The sequence below is a fragment of the Colias eurytheme genome, chromosome 8, assembly GCF_061535395.1.
Source record: "Colias eurytheme isolate Ceu_HAF_F1 chromosome 8, ilColEury1 Martin Lab GWU primary, whole genome shotgun sequence".
Lineage (NCBI taxonomy): Eukaryota > Metazoa > Arthropoda > Insecta > Lepidoptera > Pieridae > Colias > Colias eurytheme.
The window spans coordinates 7,199,459-7,218,904 of NC_142987.1; the positions used below are offsets into that span (position 1 = coordinate 7,199,459).

At 34.6% G+C, this 19,446-nt stretch overlaps 1 protein-coding gene across 2 annotated transcripts; it reads right to left on the bottom strand.

The window, feature by feature from the left end:
• Positions 1-1,360: 1,360 nt before the first annotated feature.
• On the bottom strand, positions 1,361-18,946 carry mei-41 (ATR serine/threonine kinase meiotic 41). Of its 2 annotated transcripts, XM_090104722.1 has the most exons (30): positions 18,699-18,945; positions 18,495-18,620; positions 16,976-18,407; positions 16,209-16,772; positions 14,653-16,123; positions 14,246-14,448; positions 13,753-13,889; positions 13,508-13,597; positions 13,125-13,315; positions 12,881-12,999; positions 12,700-12,803; positions 12,230-12,420; positions 11,871-12,010; positions 10,921-11,079; positions 10,415-10,641; positions 9,958-10,111; positions 9,612-9,722; positions 9,285-9,451; positions 8,807-8,936; positions 8,472-8,635; positions 7,926-8,082; positions 7,623-7,733; positions 7,259-7,387; positions 6,722-6,959; positions 6,192-6,437; positions 5,728-5,884; positions 5,409-5,473; positions 3,551-3,734; positions 2,423-2,612; positions 1,361-1,618 (listed from the first exon to the last, which is right to left on the bottom strand). In XM_090104722.1, exons 1-30 carry the CDS (start codon positions 18,833-18,835, stop codon positions 1,490-1,492), a joined length of 7,623 nt encoding a protein of 2,540 aa, XP_089960848.1. In that variant the 5' UTR covers positions 18,836-18,945; the 3' UTR covers positions 1,361-1,489. The 2 variants fall into 2 exon arrangements, with proteins under 2 accessions (XP_089960848.1, XP_089960849.1); XM_090104723.1 differs by lacking the exons at positions 1,361-1,618; positions 2,423-2,612 and adding an exon at positions 2,663-2,766 and having other exon boundaries at positions 18,699-18,946.
• Between the last annotated feature and the right edge of the window lie 500 nt (positions 18,947-19,446).

The following is a 19,446-nucleotide window of genomic DNA, read 5'->3' on the forward strand; positions in this document are numbered from 1 at the left end:
GTTTTTAGATGGCCTCGAAGGAGTCTAAGAAAGCTAGAAAAAAAAACGCTACGTAGGTACACTGAAGAATCTTTAATAAAGGCATCAGTAAGACAATAATGCATAGTTCAGTAAGGTATAGTATAGTTTATTTTAGTAGCTAAAACGTATTATTATGGCTGTGTTTAAAATAGTACGTTTCATTTGATAAAAAAAGTATTAGAATGAATATTTCTGTTTTTTGATGTAATTTCTCAGTCCTATAATTATTACTTTATTCATTTACATTGTAAGTAACGCATTCCTTTCTTCATTACGAATGATTAAACAGTCATCACTAACGCATATAAAGACTGCCAAGTGCTACATAGATCTCAGTGTTGACTAGTTATATTGATTATTATTAGTAAAACTAAACCTGTAAGGTAGTGAGAAATTGTGATGTTGATTAAATAAAAGTATACCTGTATTACCTGTAATTGGTTTTTAACTTAATAATTGACCTACCCTCCTTTTTCTACACGGTGGTCGAAAACTAGCTTACACTAGGACGAAAACCAGTTTTTTTGGACGAAAACTAGCATATACCCTACTTTTGCAGAAAATAATTTAAATAAAAAGATACATCAAAATGATTTATTTTCACTTAATATCATCTTAAAGAAGACTATATAAGGACTAAATAAAAATATTATATGTTTAAGGAAGGGTGCTCCAAAATATTTATTTCGCATCACAAAGTTGGCAACTCCCATAACTGGACGAAAACCAGCGCAATCACCCTACTTGTTACTCTTCGAGTCTCGTAAATGTGGTCAAGAAAATCCTTCATCTTACATAAATAATATTAAAATGCCAGTTGAGGCACTATTATATTATATTCTATGGTTGAGTTAAAATTGAGAATAGGTATTTACTTGTTGACACAAACAGGATTATTTTTATGATACTTCTAACCACAAATAATTTACAACACACTTTCACCTATATTTTGCTATTTTGTATGAATGCTTTTCATTTATTGGAATGTAGGTACTTTACTATATTACCTACTAGCTTTCCGCCCGCGGTTTCGAGCGCGTTTTCAAAGAAAAACCTGTTCCCGTAGGATTTCCGGGATAAAATCTATCCTATGTCCTTTCTCGGGTATCAAAATATCTCTATACCAAATTTCATGCAAATTGGTTCAGTAGTTAAGGCGTGATTGAGTAACAGACAGACAAACAGAGTTACTTTTGCATTTATAATATTAGTATGGATATATGCTTTGTACAAAACTGGTTCAGTCATTTAATCAAACATTAAACACTCACAACCATATACCACCATCTTCTTTCACACTCAAACAACCTGAGCCAACGTAAAAAATAAAACAAGCAAAACCAGTACAAAATCTTTATTACTTAAATCTAAGATCACATTAAAGAATTTACGAAATTACAGAATCTCCTTATTAAATATATTTTTTTAAATCTTTATTAAACCTAAGATCACATAGTACATTTACAGTCTACAAGAACGGCCCCCATCCAATATACATCTGGCATAGATTATGTACGCTCGTCGCTTCCACAATGAGATGCTCCACTTGACCTTCCGGTGAGAGCGAAAGTGACAGCTGTTTGTTTTTCGTTTTCACCTGCAAAAAGATTATTGCTTCAGCTAATTGCTATGATATTGAGGGATATAATGAACTGTTTAGGTGTCGGGTTGGCAAAAATGGAAGAGACATACATATTATAATCCTTGACTGAATATATTCCTATAATTATTTGCTATACCTAATTGAAAATTTGCTATAATAGAACTCGCTAGTTTTAATTATCCTGCATATACTTTTAGGGAAATCTAAGTATAGGTATAGGTATTGATATAATTTTATGCCCACAAAACAATGTGGACTAGCCATATCTATCTATCAAACTCCAGAAACTATTCGCATATTACTTTATAATAGTATTTTCTACTTTCAGCACCATATAAGTGGAAATACCACCGCCCGCGCCACCACGCACAGCGTGTTCATCACGTAACAACGTTAACTAGACGTGGCTGGCTGGCTCCTTGGTGGTTCCATACCAAAGGTAACTTAAGGGCGGCCATACACGGGTAGCTCGAGCAGTTAATGGCTGAGCGACGTACACGGACTGCTCGAGCCGCCGGTCGTTGACTGCTCGAGCTGTCCCTACCATCCGCGCAGTTGACGGCTTGAAGCGGTCGCGTCTGCTCGAGCAGTCATGTGTACAGCAGTGAATGCATGACTATACTTAACCGCGCGGTCGCAGCTTCAAGCAACCGGTCACAACTGCTTGAAGCAGTCCATGTTAGAATGCTCCCTGACAATTGGTTATTCTTTTGAGCGCTGTTTTTCACACAATCAGACGGCTCGGCGCCACCGGACCTTGTATTTCTTTTCAGGGCTGATTTACACAGCCACACGTACCATCCCGTTGAGCCGGTGCCGTATCTGCAGCAGGTGGTGCAGCGCCTGCTCGTTGGTGCGCTCGCCGCAGTCCAGCGCGGTGCGGCCGCGGCCCCACGACACCAGCGGGTCGTACACGAACGGGCCCACTACGGACATCAGGGCTGCGGTTTGCGCGCGTAGAGCACGCATCACGGCTTCGCAGCTTTTCCTAAATAAATAGTAAATCTTATAATATGGAACAAAATGATTAGACGCTGCTTGATCATTCGCAATATCGAGCTAAACCGAAACGTGTTATAACTACGGACATTAGGGCCGCTGTTTGCGCGCGTAGAGCACGTATCACGGCTTCGCAGCTTTTCCTAAACGAATGGAATAGTAAATCTTATAATATGAAACAAAATGATTAGACGCTGCTTGATCATTCGCAATATCAAGCTAAACCGAAACGTGTTATAGACAGGCAAATAAATAACATTTTCCTGAACATGTTTGGTGAAAACTGTAACGAATAAATCGCGCCACAGATGCGTGAAAAATAAAAGTGTAAATAATTGGTTAATTTGTTTACGTTTTATATTTCGTCTCTATGTTGTTACCGTGTAACAAATGGTGTGAAATCCTTCAACCTCACTACTTATTGATTCGTCACCTAAAAGTCTCGCTTCAATAAATAATGCTTGTATTAACACAAAACAACGCCTAAATCAAGGACGCCTGCGCATACAGCGATAATGCCGTATCGTAAGGGTTGCTATGGTTACGCGTCAAGCAATCACACGCACTGTTGAGCACACCAAAAAATGATGACTGCACAAGGTCTCGAATTTGATGCGTACTATAAACTCACTCACTCACTTCCGTCGATTACTACCGTAATTTTGATTATGTACTTGTATACTAAAAGCTAGCAATAAAAAATTCTGCCCATGATATTTAGTCAGGATTCTTAAAGACATAAAACTTATGCCTTCTAGCGCATCTTTTAGTGCTTTTTTTCATATGATTTAAAAGTATGAAAACAATTATGTAGTAAAAGTATAAGATTAGAAATATATTTTTTTCTGTCGCCCTTGTTGAACAGGCACGTGCACTCCAACTGAGTGCACGTGTACAAACAGACAAACAAACGAAACACATCAGTACCGGAACATGCCCTCGTGCGTGAGCGGCCCCATAGCGGCGGCCATGTTGTGCGTGAGCCGGAACGGCACCCGCTCGGGCCACTCGAACGCCTCGCCCTTGTTGAACAGGCAGTTGAAGTCCACGTGCACTGTGTCACCGTTGGTCGAGTCGAACGATATGTTCTCGCCGTGTCTGTCGCCGAGACCTACAAAATAATTTTAAACATCTAAAATCTTTAACACCATTAACACTACCACCAATAATATAGATGTACAATAAACAAATCACACTAGGGAGTTTCGCCAACTAGCCCTAAAACATCGCCGAAACGGCGCCGCGGGCCGGACGGGTTAGGGCGTGTCCACATGTACACGGCACGGCGCCGTCAACGCGCAACGATGCGATGTCGCGGCGCGGTGCGTTGCCGCGTCGTAGAAATTAAAGTTGCCGTATCGTAAAAATTCACACCACTATGCCGCAACGTTACAGGGCACGGCAGCCTTGGCAGAGAAGTGGCAGTCTGTAGCACAGTGTGATCAGATTTAACAAAATTCTGCGATTTTAGCAGAATATGACCCCCGCAGAAATTCTGCTAGTTGCTTGGTTAATCTGCTAAAATATGCTAAACATTAAAAAAAATCCTGAATTTCTGCTCTGCTGAAGGGTGGCCTTGAGGCAAACACACCAACAAAAACGTAACATAAAATGGAAATGATAGATTTTTCTATGTTTCTAGCACAACTATTTCAATGAAACCTAGTTAACTTACAATAAATGTTGAATTATGTTAAGATTATTAAGATTCTGCTACAAATTGTCAACTTTATCTATTGTGCGGCGTATTATGCTAAGCCCTAAATCAGGGTTCATATTCTGATAAAATCGCAGAATTCTGGTAATTCTGATCACACTGTGCTACAGACTGCCACTTCTCTGCCAAGGCTGCCGTGCCCTGTAACGTTGCGGCATAGTGACGTGAATTTTTACGATACGGCAACGTTAATTTCTACGACGCGGCAACACACTGCGCCGCGACATCGCATCGTTGCGCGTTGACGGCGCCGTGCCGTGTACATGTGGACACGCCCTTATGTGAATCGTTGATTCTAGCGCGTACGTAATTTAAAGATATGTGCGCCTATTATTGAAGTGAAAACTTCTTTAGCGGCGTTGAGTACTTTTTCTGTAATGGGTATAAAATCTTAAACTCGCGTCAGGACACGTGACCTGATCAAAAAAGCGGATACCATTCCAAAATATCAAACATGCTCAACGTTAATAATCAAGTTTTCACTTCTGCCGGCACTCCCGGAGTGCAACCCATCTTTTTTTTTATAATAGGCGCCCTAAGAGCGGGGGCAAACGATGCGTTGCGGCGCCGCACCGCAAAGATTTCACCGTGTCAGTGGGCACACGAGCGGTGCGGCGCCGTAACGTTTTTATGTCGCAGCGGCGTCGTAGCAGCGTTGCACAGCGTGTCCTTCCTTGTGATGCAAAACAACTGAGCGGTGCCGCTCCGACGTCGCACCGCATTCACCCCTCCCCGCCTCGTCTTGGTGGTTACAAGTCCGGTGCGGCGCCGGACCGCATCGTGTGACATGCCACAGATATTTCTATGTAAGACGACGCAGTGACACCGCTCCGGCGCCGCACCGCCGCCGCAACGCATCGTGTGCCCCCGCCCTAACTGTAGCGCTGAGTGAAATGTGGAAAGCGCCCGTAATGTTGACTGATGCGCAGGTTTGGTAAAGAAATTTGTTGCTATTTTTTATACTTTATTTTTTATTTATATAAAATCTTGCATCATGAATATAATATTATCATATTATCATTTCTCACAAAGCCATCACTTATAGTCCACCTATTAACCACAACTTACCTAAAATGTATCCAACCATTGACATCACTGCTGTTGTCCTTATATAAGCAGATCGTGCCTGGTACCTGAACAAAGGGTAATTAATTTTAATTAGAATTGATTTAACATAATATGTATTGCTATTTTGATTTTTTTACTAGAATATTTTTTTTCGCAAACTATTATATAGCGAACATTTAACATGAGTAAGATTTTGACCTTCATTTTACACAAAAAAAATTACCTCTTTGCCGTCAACATATAAGTCGTCAAACGCTGACATATATACGGGCTACTTATATTGTCAACAATTACTTTACAATTATTTTTTAATCATTACCAGCCATAAGGATCAGAGAACACTCTTCGGAACCACTCTTGGAAAACCGGTGGATGTCTTGGCAACAACTGTTGCTCGTAGATACGACGCTTCTTCTCCACGGGGTCTTTGTTGAGGCACATCATTTCTTTTAACTCGCGATTGCTTGTATGTATACCTGCAATTATTACAAATAATATTTAATTTTCTTGTCGTTTGATTATAGGTATCTATTTGTTGAAAATTTGACCAGAATTAGCTCCCAACTCTATAACTACATACCTGATTATAGAATTACAAAGTATCTATCCTGCATTATACAAAGTGTGTTCTAGAGATTTGAAATAATTGTAATGAATATTTTGTATTACTGTAATACTACAAAGAATCTTGTGTCAGTAACACTGTCCTAGTTAATTTAAAGATCTTTTTTCTTTTAATCTACAATCTACATACCTATGACCAATAAAAAATAACACCTTTACCTTTTTGTTTATAAATATGCATCAAAACAGGTCTCAAACCAACAAGATTAGGCACCCATTCTATAAGACCACATTCTTCATTCAACGGTAACACGCTATACGTGCGTATATAAAGTCTACGACGACGGGTCTCTGGCGCATCTTGTAGGAATCTATTGACGACTGCGTTAAATTCCATTAATCGAAAGTCCTTTCTCAAATCGTCACGCGGTTTTAACATTATTATGTAGGACTTGCCGTCTGAACCTATAAAAATGTTAAATTACATGGTTATGTAAGATAAAGCAGATAAAATAATGTGTAATTGGTTTTTACTTTACATCAACATTTCACCACTTCATCTGTAAACCATATTAATCTATTGGTGAAGTAGTGTGAATACTGTTTTACAAGAATTTTCATAATTTTTATTATAATTTACAGTTTACTATTTAATTGTAGACGGAAGTTTTTTAACGAGTGGAAAACAATGATATCCATCAACAGTAATAAAATTTCTGATAAAATGTCGTTTATTCATAATTACGAACCTTTCAAAGTAACCTTCCTAGGTTTCTGCAAAGACGGCAATATCTGTATTTGTTCCTCTATCCCCGCTATATACACGGGCGGGTCTGTCGGTATATTGAAGTCTATACGCTCTTGTCTCGCCGCTTTAGACGGTAGAACTATTTTACAGAATTCTTGGAATGGCATCATGATGTGACTGAAGTTCTCTGTTGCTAAAAGACGGGGTAGAGTTCGGACTAGTGAAGATACGGTTGTTGTCTGAAATAAGACGTAGAAGAGTTTATAATTAAATATTTTAAAATAATAACTTGTGTTTAATTTCTTCCTACCACCTTGTATATTGCAAAAGAAAGATTTTTATTTTTACTTGTTATTTACACTTGCTTCGATTACTAGAGCAGATTTTTTTTCTTACTTTCAATGAATAAACAATTTTATTTTGCTTAAAATAAGTCAGCACTAAAGTTGTATTACAATTATCCTATATTACGCTTATTACCTGATCATAATAACTAGAATTAGGGAACCTATTTGAAATCCACACTTTATAAACTTACAGAACCAGACCCAGCAATAGGTTTGTTGCATAGCTCAATCAGTTTTTCAGCCAATTGCGTGAAGTCACACACCAATTTCAACATGTGTGGTTCCTTCAGCCTGGGATCCGCGAATACGTCAGCACACCGCTATATGGAATAAATGTATAATATTAAAAATTAGGCACGTAAAGAAACAACATAAAAAATTAAGTTGTATTGAAAAGCTCCTACTTTTTTGAAGGTTTATAAAAAGTTAACCTAAAAAAAATTAGTTGAAATACTATTTCAAGAATCTAGAATTATTTAAAGAATGTAATAAATGTCTTTATTTTTCCTTGAAACTTAATTATATGAATTCAAGTATTTATTTTAATTTATTTACCTTGATACGCTGCGGATAACTGGATTTAATGACGCACATCATCATCCATAAAGTGTGTTGAGGGTAGGCCATTATCAATTTTACTATTATAGCTTTTAGTTGAAGGTAGACCTAGAAAGAAAATGTTTGATATTACAATTATTGATTATGCACATTCTCATGAGTCTATCCAATAATCTTATAATAAGCACTATATTATTTTTAACTTTTTACAATTAAAATATTAAACGTACTACTGATTTTTTTCTATAATTTGATAACATCTAAAAAATTTGAAATGTAGAAATATAAAAAAAAAATTACTTCTTTCACCGGATGACAAATTCTGGACACAATTTGCGAAAAAGCAGTCAGATATAGGTAAATTGGTAGCCTTTCTGAGTACGTCTTTATTATCTCTGTCATTTGCGCAAGTACGGAATGTATGCTCGTATCTGAGGATGATACTTCTACGTCCAACCTGAAACATTTTAGATAGCAATTGATTAGTTAGTATTAAAAATGTTCTGAATGGATATGGCTGATTCTAATGGGAACATGATGGTCTGCAATGCACTAATAAAATACGCATTATACGAACAAATTTTAGACCGACCATCGTTTTTGCTATTATTAGTCCTTCGCCACACTAGACGGAAATTCCGCGAAAGATCGGTCGTTCTGCGTAGTGTGCCCGCTATTTGTAATTTGTATGAAATAACATGTATTGGCGTTCCGTCTAGTGTGTGGAAGGCCTTATTATGTATGTTTGTATTATTTATTGTTCATGGACAATATAGAGTTTATGGCTTTTGATTTGACCTTCTCCAAAAAGTTTCTTTATATCCATTTTAATAATAGAATACTTACCATATAGACAACATCCTTGGCATACTCTGGTATAAGTACTTATGTCCATACTGTAACGCTTTCCCATAGCTATTGAGCGCGTATATACGTCGGGTCCACATAGCACCACTATCACTTGCTACATCCCCACTACTTACTTTCTCGTAATAAGAACCTAGACATACCTAAAATAGAAACATTTCATTTATTTAAAAGTAGGGACCCGGATGCATCAGACTTTGCACCATTTATGATTTTTCCACACATAACATAAATAAATCCGATTCGTCCATAGACATTCGGGTAATTTTTGATTAGCAAAAGATATATCAAAAAGCATATAAATAATTACTTACCAAACTTTTCTCCCACTGCTTAAAAACATCGACTGCTTCTTTGTAATAACCAATATTGACATCAACATCGACGTTAGTTGTTTCATCATTATATTTGGCGATTAATAATTTTGCTTTGGCACATATTTTTCTGCAATTGAGCATACTTTATTAATTAAAAAACGAATTTTGACACTATTTTTGACGTGACAACGTCTTATAATTCGATAGAGCCGGAGCACGCACGAAACATGACTCATGCGGCGTTACCTCGCTCTGAGGCGTTCCGTGTAAGGCTTGAAGTGCAAGCGAGAGCGCGGAACGAGTGACAAAGAAGCACAATCGGACGTTGTCACGGTCTACTATCGTCAGTAAACCGACTTTACAGACAACCAATTTTTATAAATAATTATTAAGTATAAAATTGTGATTTTGGGAGGGATTTCCTCAGATCATATCAAGAAAATAACCTCAGCAACATATTAACACATTTGTATACCTCTGTTCTTGATTAAGAGTTTCCAACTGTGGATATGCATCATCCAATCCCCTTCTAAGTGTAGTAAAGGCATGTTCCTGTTGCCCTCGAGCCCAGTACATTTTCGCTTTTTCTATAAATAACTGCTCCGGTTGATATTCTTCAGCGTTTAATATGTACATATACGACTGGAAAAATAATGCATAATAGTAATTTCAAATAACATTCATAATTATTAAAGAAAAAACAGGGTGAGTGTGAAATTTATATGTTTACCTTTCTTGTGGATCCTATCTCAGATATACAAATAAGCGAATATTACCTTAACAATAAAAATTGAGACATTACCTGTTGAAAAATACCAGCTTTTCTAGCTTGTTTCGCGCTCTGTAACCATAGATCGCCGATGCATGATCGCAATTTGCTACTCGTTGAAGGATGCGTTGGCTCTAATAATTCCTAAATACGACCAGACAATTAAAATAGGCAACGCTTAAAGTCATGTTTATTGACGGATTGTATTATTAGATTCTCATGTGTTTCAGTAATGAAATTTGAAAGAATCACACAGCATTATTTAAATAGCTGACACTTTTTGAAAACGCATACTTATAAATTCCAAGCTACCAAATCAATCTTCAACATATTTTCATATCAATAAATTTTATAAAGTAGTCATGTGTATTTGTAATACCTGTGTCTGTTGCAATAATATTCGCCTAAGCCGCAGTAACGGTTCTACAGTTCTAACATCAGATTGAACCACTGAGAGCCTTTGTCGCCATTCACTAAGCAATTGACTGATAATTTCTTCACTTTGACGATCACCATCATGCAAGGATTTAAGTCTGTGAAATATTAATTTTAATTTTTGAATTCGCGGTCACCAAATAATAATTTTCAAAAGGTCTACTTCTGAACATTATGTGATCTGCAATAAAGATTATCCAAAAGTATTCAATTAATTGAAATTTTTCAAGCGCAGCACAGTCAAAACTTTTGATTTTTATAGAAGTAAGTAGGATATAAAGTTTGATTAATAAAGTGTCTTTTTTTCCTTTTTTGTTCCTCAAAACCTTAGATCATTCATCACATTTCACTTTCCAACCGATTCCCACCCATTCTAAACCAAACTTTCACATATTACATACTTCCTTAAAGTTTCCTCCGCATGTCCAGCCTCCGTTATAATATGCAATCCCAGTACACTCTGGTACCCACTTCGTAAAGCACTTTCACCACGAGTCTCTCCGTCCATTTGTTGCAGAAGCTTGTTCATTGCGTCTGAACATGATTCTTTGAATATATCGTGATCTTGCTTTCGATATGCTAGTAATATCCTACCCATTAATAGACCCCAGTTTTCTCGAGAAGGCGGCTGGAAATTAAAGGAAATTTAAGAATAAGAAAGAAGTGTTGTGTTTAATGCATAGTTATATCTACGATGAAAATAAGCTTTGTTAATTTGTTGTGAAGTTATTAACACATACTAAGTGAGCGCTATACGTACGCACAAGAAAAACAAGTCTTAAAAAGAATTCCTTACAGGATACCGATCTTCTACTCGTCCAGAAAAAAATCAGTGAAAACTGCATTCACACACTATTTAGCAACTCCTTACTAACTGAAAATGTCTGTAATGTATGTATTAACTTACAACAGGCTTGTTAACCAATTCATCAAGTTGTTCAAACCGACCCAATCTCCACAGGGGCTCAGCGGACAATTCTTTCATAGTATCATCTATTTCCTGTTCACTTAGCAAACGATACGCCGTGAACGGCTGGTCTAAACCTAGATAACAGTCTATCATACCCTGAGAAGAGAGGCAGTAAATTATTTCCATTGCATATGCACATAATAATAACAAAACCGTTAAATAAATTAACATAATACCAATAACCAAGAAACACAAAAGTAAATAACATCAAAGAAAAAATATAGTCCGGGATACATCGCCCATTTTTGCAAGTGATTACTATCAAGCTAATTTTTCGTGAGTAGCTTTATTTTGATGAGATGCCCAATAATTTCATGTACGAAACTCTCGATTGTGGTAGCTTACAGAGGTAACAAGGATAAAAATTTTTGATTTGACGGTTCTCAAATATTTATTACGCAATTTGTAGGACAATATGTCTGTTGAATTATATAAGTATTAAATAAGTGAAAATAAAAAAATCAGCTGGTTAGTAATCATTTATGATGACTTCGTTATCGATACACATTGGAAAGGGGGACTCTTTGATCAAACCATAGATTTTGTAGGACAAATATTTTTTCGAATAATTTAGATAATTATCTTGAGATTGAACAAAAAAAAACATTCAGTTAGTAATTAATATTTGAGAACCATCAAATCAAAATATTTTATCCTTGTTTCCTCTGGTAGCTACCACAATCGAGAGTTTTGTACATGAAATTATTGGGCATCTCATCAAAATAAAGCTACTAACGAAAAATTAGCTTGATAGTAATCACTTGCAAAAATGGGCGATGTATCCCGGACTGATAGGCATATCATTTCAGTGAAGACTTCAAATTTCGACAATCAGGCAAATGCGATAAAACATTTATTTAATATTATTTTAATTTAGTTAGTGTCACCTGCAAGCTATGTTTATCCAATTGTCCTTCTTGAGCTAACCGTTCGTAACACAAAGCTGCGTCCTGTAAGCGGCCTGTCACAACTTGAGTAAGAATTAGTTCTTTTAGAGATGGCTCAGACCGTTTTATTGATAAAATACCTGAAAATATAAATTGCATGTAAAAATATCTGAATTTCCAATGATTAGTTTTTATATATATTTACTTTTGTAATTTTTAGTTCCTGGTGCACAATAAAGTATTTTTGTTTGTTTGTTTGATAACGTAAAATATTGATATTCGATCATTCCAATTGAAAATTTACTGTTATAAAACTTTCTTAAACCCTTTTGGACGAACGTAACGTTTAGTACTCTTACCAGCAACCGAATCCGGTTCATCAAGCAGTGCATATATTTCGGCTAAGAAAGGCAATTGACCTTGAACTCTTGCTTTGTCTTCGTCCATATACAACTCAAGGTATTGTAGAGCTCTCTCCAAATCACCACATGCAAAGTTCCCTCTGGCTATCGCTAGTTTATCGAACTTTTGTGTAAACTTTAATATCGCCCTAAAGATAAACATTTTATTAATATTCGTTTTCTTTTGACGTGACAACGTCTTATAATTCGATAGAGCCGGCTGCACGCACGAAAAAACATGACTCATGCGGCGTTACCTCGCTCTGAGGCGTTCCATATAAGGCTTGAAGTGCAATCGAGAGCGCGGAACGAGCGACAAAGAAGCACAATCGGCCTTAAGACGTTGTCACGTTCAACTATCGTCAGTAAACCGACTTTACAGACAACCAATTTTTTTTTTCTGAAATAGTTTTGGTTTATTTACTTACTTGTAGTTTTCATTCTCTAGAGGTCTTTGTTTGGAATGCATCCATTCCAGGAGCCATCTGTTTAAAAAGTCTAGTAAGGTGTACACGGTCTTGCTACATTTACTCTGAAAAAAATTTTTTGTACATATTTATACCGCAAGAGACTAGAAGACTATTTAAAAGGTTTATTCAATATTACTACCTGATTTCCTTCTTCAGTCTGTATAGAACTAATATTAGGTGTCATTCTGATGTGTCGTAACATTTTATATTTTGATCTTTCACTAATAACTGCCACATCATTTTCATAGTTATCTACACCTAAAATAACATCAAAATATTCAAGACTTTTTTGTGTAATTTTCATAAAATTTTCTCTCTCTTTTACGTCACAAATCAGAAAGTAGAAAAAGCAATACGAAAGCTTATTAAAAAAAATATATTACTTGTATCAATAACAGCCAACATTTCTTCCTGTATGTATTGCACATTGTTCTTCGACATAACCGCATGCAACAAAACGTAGGGTAGAAACAAAAATAACGTTCTGACGTCACGACGCATGCTTGGATGAACTGTTCTTAGTAACTCACGGATACTGTCGGATTCTATGAGTGGGATCAATTGACCCGCCCAACTAAAATGAGAAATAAATTATTATGAATTTAAACATTATTTAATATTTTAGTATTAAATTGAGATTTCTCAATATGCAATTTCATGTGGGTATGAACATATTTTGAGTATTTAATTATTCATAAATTTAGCGCATATGAGTACTGTTGAATTACGATTATTCGGCAGATATTTAATGAGCTTGAAGACATACTTATGAGCCCATTCCAAAAATGTTGTTGCGTAAACGGATCCAAACAGTGGATGCGATTTCTTCGGTTGCGATGGATACGCCAATGTGTATCTGAAAATATAAATTGTTTCTATGTAAACACAATTATTAATAGTAGAATAACGGTAACATAAAGATAGCAAATCAACAATTTCTAAAAGGTTCTTAAAAATAGTGATATTCCAAATAGACTTTTTCTATCTAATACATAATAAATTCAGTCTCACCTTGAACTCAGCAAAGGATACATTATCTGATGCATATTTTCAGGAAAACTATTCCATACTTCTTTCTTGGTTCCAGTTGGCGAAATATCATATATTTTCAAAATCTCTTGTATAGTTAAAGCATAGCAGTCCATGTTCTGAAAAGTGTTAACAAGCCTGAGCAAACATAATAAAAATACTAATACACTGTTTTATTACATACAAATTAATCTTTTAATAAAACTAAAACTAAAAATCTTTCCACTTTTTTGAAGTGAAAACTTCTTTAGCGGCGTTGGGTATAAAATCTTAAACTCGCGTCAGGACACGTGGCCTGATCGAAAAAGCGTAAGACGGATGTTTTTTTTTTTTAGCCCTTATATTCGATGCGTAAGACGGATACCATTCCAAAATATCAAACATGCTAAACGTTAATAATCAAGTTTTCACTTCTGCCGGCACTCCCGGAGTGCAACCCGTCTTTTTTTTTTATTAAGTATTTTTATCCACTCACCATAGTATCCTTCTCATACTGAAAAGCTCTAGTAAGTTCCATAAGAGCAGTTGCAGCGAAGCAGTTATCGCTAATAGAAAAGGCGAAAGGCGATCTATCCGGTTGTACATATTGCCTTGGAAGATGGCCCGCTTCTATGGCACCGAGTTGGCCCAAACACGCCCCACTTGATGAACTCACTTCTATGTTCGAGTCTTTACAACCTGATTAATATAAAATAATGGTGTATAATTAATATTTTAAAAATCACACTAATAAAAATATTTCCCTAAAAATTGCGGGTAGTTGAACATTGAAACATTCTACTTTTGGGAATGAGCTGTCCACACATTACAAGCCTTATCAAAAGTCTAAGGCCAAAACAATACATAAGTCTTTAAGAATTTCAGATATTTACATTTACTTACCAATTAGCAGACAATCAATCAGTTCTACTATCACGGGATCAATGTTTTTACCGCCAAAAATTGCCTTGTGCAGCTCCGATCTATTTGCTTTTAACAACTTATCCAATTGAGAAAATGAATATGCCTTTATTATTGGAATATCTTGGTTCAAATGCTGTAAGTACCATCGGATTTTGTCCAAAAAAGCATCAGGCTGAGTTCGCTTTACATGTCTCTTTATTACCATTTTAACCTTTTCTGATATTTTTGAATCTTCAACGAAAAACAATTCAGATATGTGGGAACTCAACAAGTTTTCGTTATTGAGAACAAGGTAATAAAATATTTTATTTATTTCTTGCGGTGCATATTGGATTTGTTGAAGTAACGAAACAGCTAGATTAGGCAATAATGGGCCAAGAGATATGTTATCAATATTATGTATAAAAGCACTCCAGGCTTCTGCAAGGATTTTCGGAAATTCCTTAGCAAGGGGTAAAGCTGATCTCAATGTGGCCAATACTTTAAAACGCAAAGGTGTTAAATATTTCACGCCCATCAACTGCATCATATCTGGGAAACTTTTCAAAGCTTTACGTTTAACAGACAGCGCTACTTTCGTATTAACCAATTTATGATCAAAATAGGCTAGGACTCCAAGAAATTTGGGATTCAAGAAGTCTGCTATTTGAGTTGTATTCATACTCATACTTCCTTGTGAAGAAGAAACATCAGGATCGTGACAAGCTAAGTACCTGCACGCATTTAATACTTTCTCTGGGCTGCAACAATATTGTAAAAGAAATTCTGTGAGGATCACTCTGAAATGACGTTTGATCAAATTTAATATTGATGTTTTCGTCAATTTCTCTATAATATCGTAGCATTTTTTAGACACATCGTTATTCTCCGTTAAATAAACATGCACATAAATATGCGGGAATCTCTCTGCAAGGAAGTCAGATACCGAACACTGGACCAATGATGCAATTTCCTCTATCATAAGTGGAACTTCTTTAACAGTTACACAATAGGGCATCAAATAAGGTAAGAAATGATGGACATCCTTCGAAATAAAATCTCTATATCCAACAAATCCGAAGGCTCTGACAACTTTTAAGAGAGCAATTGCAAAATCTTTGCCATTGTTAAGACTACAAGCAACGAAAAGTCGACAATAATCCTTTTTGTATCGATGATAAGCTTGATTGGGAGTTAGCCCTTGACATTCACAAACATCTCGAAGATAAACTACGGCTTTTGGGGCAAGAGAACATTGAGGATGCATAATAAAATAAACTAGAAGTTTTGTTACAGGGAGTATAACTTTGTTATTCTGAATCATGCCAAAATCTTTAATGCAGTCTAAAGTTTGGGTCTGTTGATTGAAATCATTATTTTCCAAACATTGTTGTGTAGATTTCAAGAGTAAGTTTATACACATATCAAATACAGTTTCTTTAGTAGCTGTGACAGTAGAGTCTTCATTCTCCTGAAATGAACAATAAAGATAATAAACTAATTATGTTCTTTTACAAAATAAAGCTGGAATATTATTAATATTCATAATAACTTACATCTGAGTTTTCAATAAACGGTTTCAAAGCTGTTAATACATATTTGGTGTTTTGTTCAGTTATCACATTCTTAGAGACTCCATAGTCAAACACAAAGAAATGATTACTCATTTGACCAACAAGGTTCCAGTATTTAGATACATCTAAATCTGAATATTGCTGATAGTTGAGAAACTTTCCAAACAAACTCTTCAAACCATTTATCATGGATTTGTTATTCATAGCATTTGAATTGCTTTCTGAATAAAGTTGTATATATTTATTTCTAATTGATTTTAAAAATTCTTCACTCTTCTCATGGTGTCTTTTCTTACAATGACATTGATAGCATATGAGGCTAATGTTAATCTGATCACTTAAAATAATTTGGTGTCCAAAATTATCATTGTTCACAATAATACAGTTAGTTGATAAAGACATGCAAACAATAGCTGGCAAAATATCAGTTATAGCTCTTTGAGTTTCTACATCTTTTGTGAGGAACGCAGGCATTAGAATATCCCCAATTAATTTACTTGTTGAGATCATTTTAGTTGCTAGTATCAGAGGTGATAGTTCTATGATCTGAAAAAAGTCATTATACATTAGTTTATTTCAATAATTGTAATAACTCAAGTTTAATTTTTCCACCATTGTACCATGATTGTAAATTTGTAATATAAGTAAACCACACTTGTTTTTTCAAAGAAATAAGGAAGTGTTCTCTGTTCCTTAACATATACCTACATATAAAATTCATTAAATATAAATAATACCAATATACTTACTGTCACATATAGAGACTTGTTCATAAGTAATGAACTGAATAGAGTATTTGTTATATTATTCCATGTTTCATTTATTGTGCTCTTTAAATAAATTTTATGTATTAATAAATATTTCAGTATCACAGCTTTAACATTATCTTTAAAAGATAAATTGTGGGCAGAGAATTGTACATTAGTCTGCAAACATAATATTTGTAGAATTATATTCATATCTTCCTTTATAAATGACTCGCTCAAGAGAACTGTGTTCATAGTGATGTCCATTATTAATTGAATAACATTAATATCATTTAAAAATAATCTCTGATGTAATTTGATTAATTTTTGTAATGTTATCAAGATACATTCAGCATTTGGTTTATCTAATAATTCAATGCACTGACTATCAGATTTTTCTTTCCTATATTCAATATTTGTACATTGTCGTACAAGTAAGGCAGCTCGACATCTTTGTAAATGATGAGTTATTAGAAAAACATCCATAACATCTTCACAAGATTTGATAGAATTCACTACATTTATAATTTGATTGTAGTACCAGTTTTCTACAATACTCTTTTTAACTGTTTTCTTAACTAAATCTTCAATTAAAATATGTGTTAGTATTTCTGTGTAATAATATTCTGACAATTCACCAATTTCCTGAGCATCTCTGTTTTTTAATTCCAGTATATCCTTTGAATATTTAAATTGTTTACTCAAAGACAAACATAACATATTGACATCCGTTGAAAAATATTTACTGCTAGTTTTGTCTAGAATTATTTCACATATGTTTTGAAAACACTCTTCATGGTCTGACCCTTCCTCATACTTTATTGTCTTTATTAATAATAATATTTGAGTATTAAACTTTGTTAGATACAAATCATCAATTTCAGCTTTCTTATACAAAATATTTATGCTTTGAACAAATGCTTCTAATAAATGTAAAAATTGACTCTGAATTTCCTGGAACTCTTTGTGAAAGACAACAATTGACACATCTTTTATTTTCGAAAATAAAGTAATAAAAAATTGTATGCAAATTAATTTTAAGTCTGCACTATAACTTTCTAATATATTTATAACTTGTTTGAACAAATCCAATGTCTCCGATTTATTTTTATGCAAATATAATAAATTTGGTGCAATACTTTCAGATAACAATTGCAATACTATATCAATCAAATGTCTACACATAGATAAATCTTTAACACACACATATATTGGTTCCAAGTTGAGTTGTACTTGTGTAATTTTCACATTAACAGGTGTAAAATTCTTTAACAATACTTGAGTTTTCACATCCTTCTCATAATCTTGATAATATTTCACAAGGTTCTTTAAAATTGAATAATATTCTTGATGCAAGTTGTCATAGAATGATGCTCCATTCATACACAATATTTGGAGTATTTTTAGCTGAGCGTCTTTGCTGTTTGTGTGTATTCTGAAAATATTAAATGCCAAAATATATTATTTGTGTCCAGGTATTACTTACGACTATAAGTGAAACCAAACAGTACTGTTGACTTGCCTTTGCAATTCCTTAACTGAACAAACATAAAACAATCTTCCAAGTAACCAGGTATTGAAGGCAAAATAAAACGAGTCTGGGCATTTAGAGCAACCAATTCTTGGAACTAATACCTCAGAATAATCCCTGAAACAATTCACTGTGTAATAAGTATTTGTTTTTCAATATTTCTATCATAATATGAATAATAATTGTAATATTTACCCAGAAAGTTTTAAAATCGAAGTGAGTAATCTATCCAAACCATCCTCGGCATCTTCTAGATTATTAAATAAAACCATCGTAGGAGCATTAAACATTTGCCAAACTGCAAAAGGGCCGTCTTGATTCTCTTCTTCCATTGTTGTGTACCTACCTAAATCAAAACTTTGTATGTATCGAAAATTATATACAAACTTTGATAATTCGTACTTTTCCAACAATCTTATGAAGTTAACGTTAAGGTTTTTATATTTTAATGTTACACATAATATGCTTTAACTATTATACTGTGCTCGTCAATTCGACTTTCGCGCTGTTTTTTGACATTTAACATTTTTAAGGTCTTTTTTTAAATATTTTTCGGCAAAAGAGATTCTAATAAATTTGCTACTGTCAGTGACACTTTTACTGTTCTGATAAAAAAGTACACTTTAGCACCTCATCTATAGAATTTTGGGTCGAAAATGACCTTAATCGATAGGTCTCCGTTAGGTCCTTTAAGGTCCCACAATTTCTTTTTAGGTCCTCTTTAGTTTTTTATAATTTTTTTTTTTTTTATTTTGGGTATAAAAAAGTACACTTAGCACCTCATCCATAGCAAAATTGGCGAATTTTATAAAAATCGTATTCTTTATCGTTAGGTCCGTATAGATCCATCATTGAAATTGTTAAATTTTTTTACTTTATTATTAGAGACCTATCGATTAAGGTCATTTTCGACATCCTTAGTGTATTTTTTTATACCCAAAAT

What these genes read in the sequence shown, in the direction of transcription:
- mei-41 (XM_090104722.1), bottom strand. Translation starts at nt 18,835, where the DNA reads ATGGAAGAAGAGAATCAAGACGGCCCTTTTGCAGTTTGGCAAATGTTT. An exon ending in CGTTTATTGAAAACTCAGAT is followed by an intron (nt 16,124 to 16,208) that starts GTAAGTTATTAT and finishes TGTTCATTTCAG; the next exon opens with GAGAATGAAGACTCTACTGT. An exon ending in GGCACCGGCTCAACGGGATG is followed by an intron (nt 1,619 to 2,422) that starts GTACGTGTGGCT and finishes ATCTTTTTGCAG; the next exon opens with GTGAAAACGAAAAACAAACA.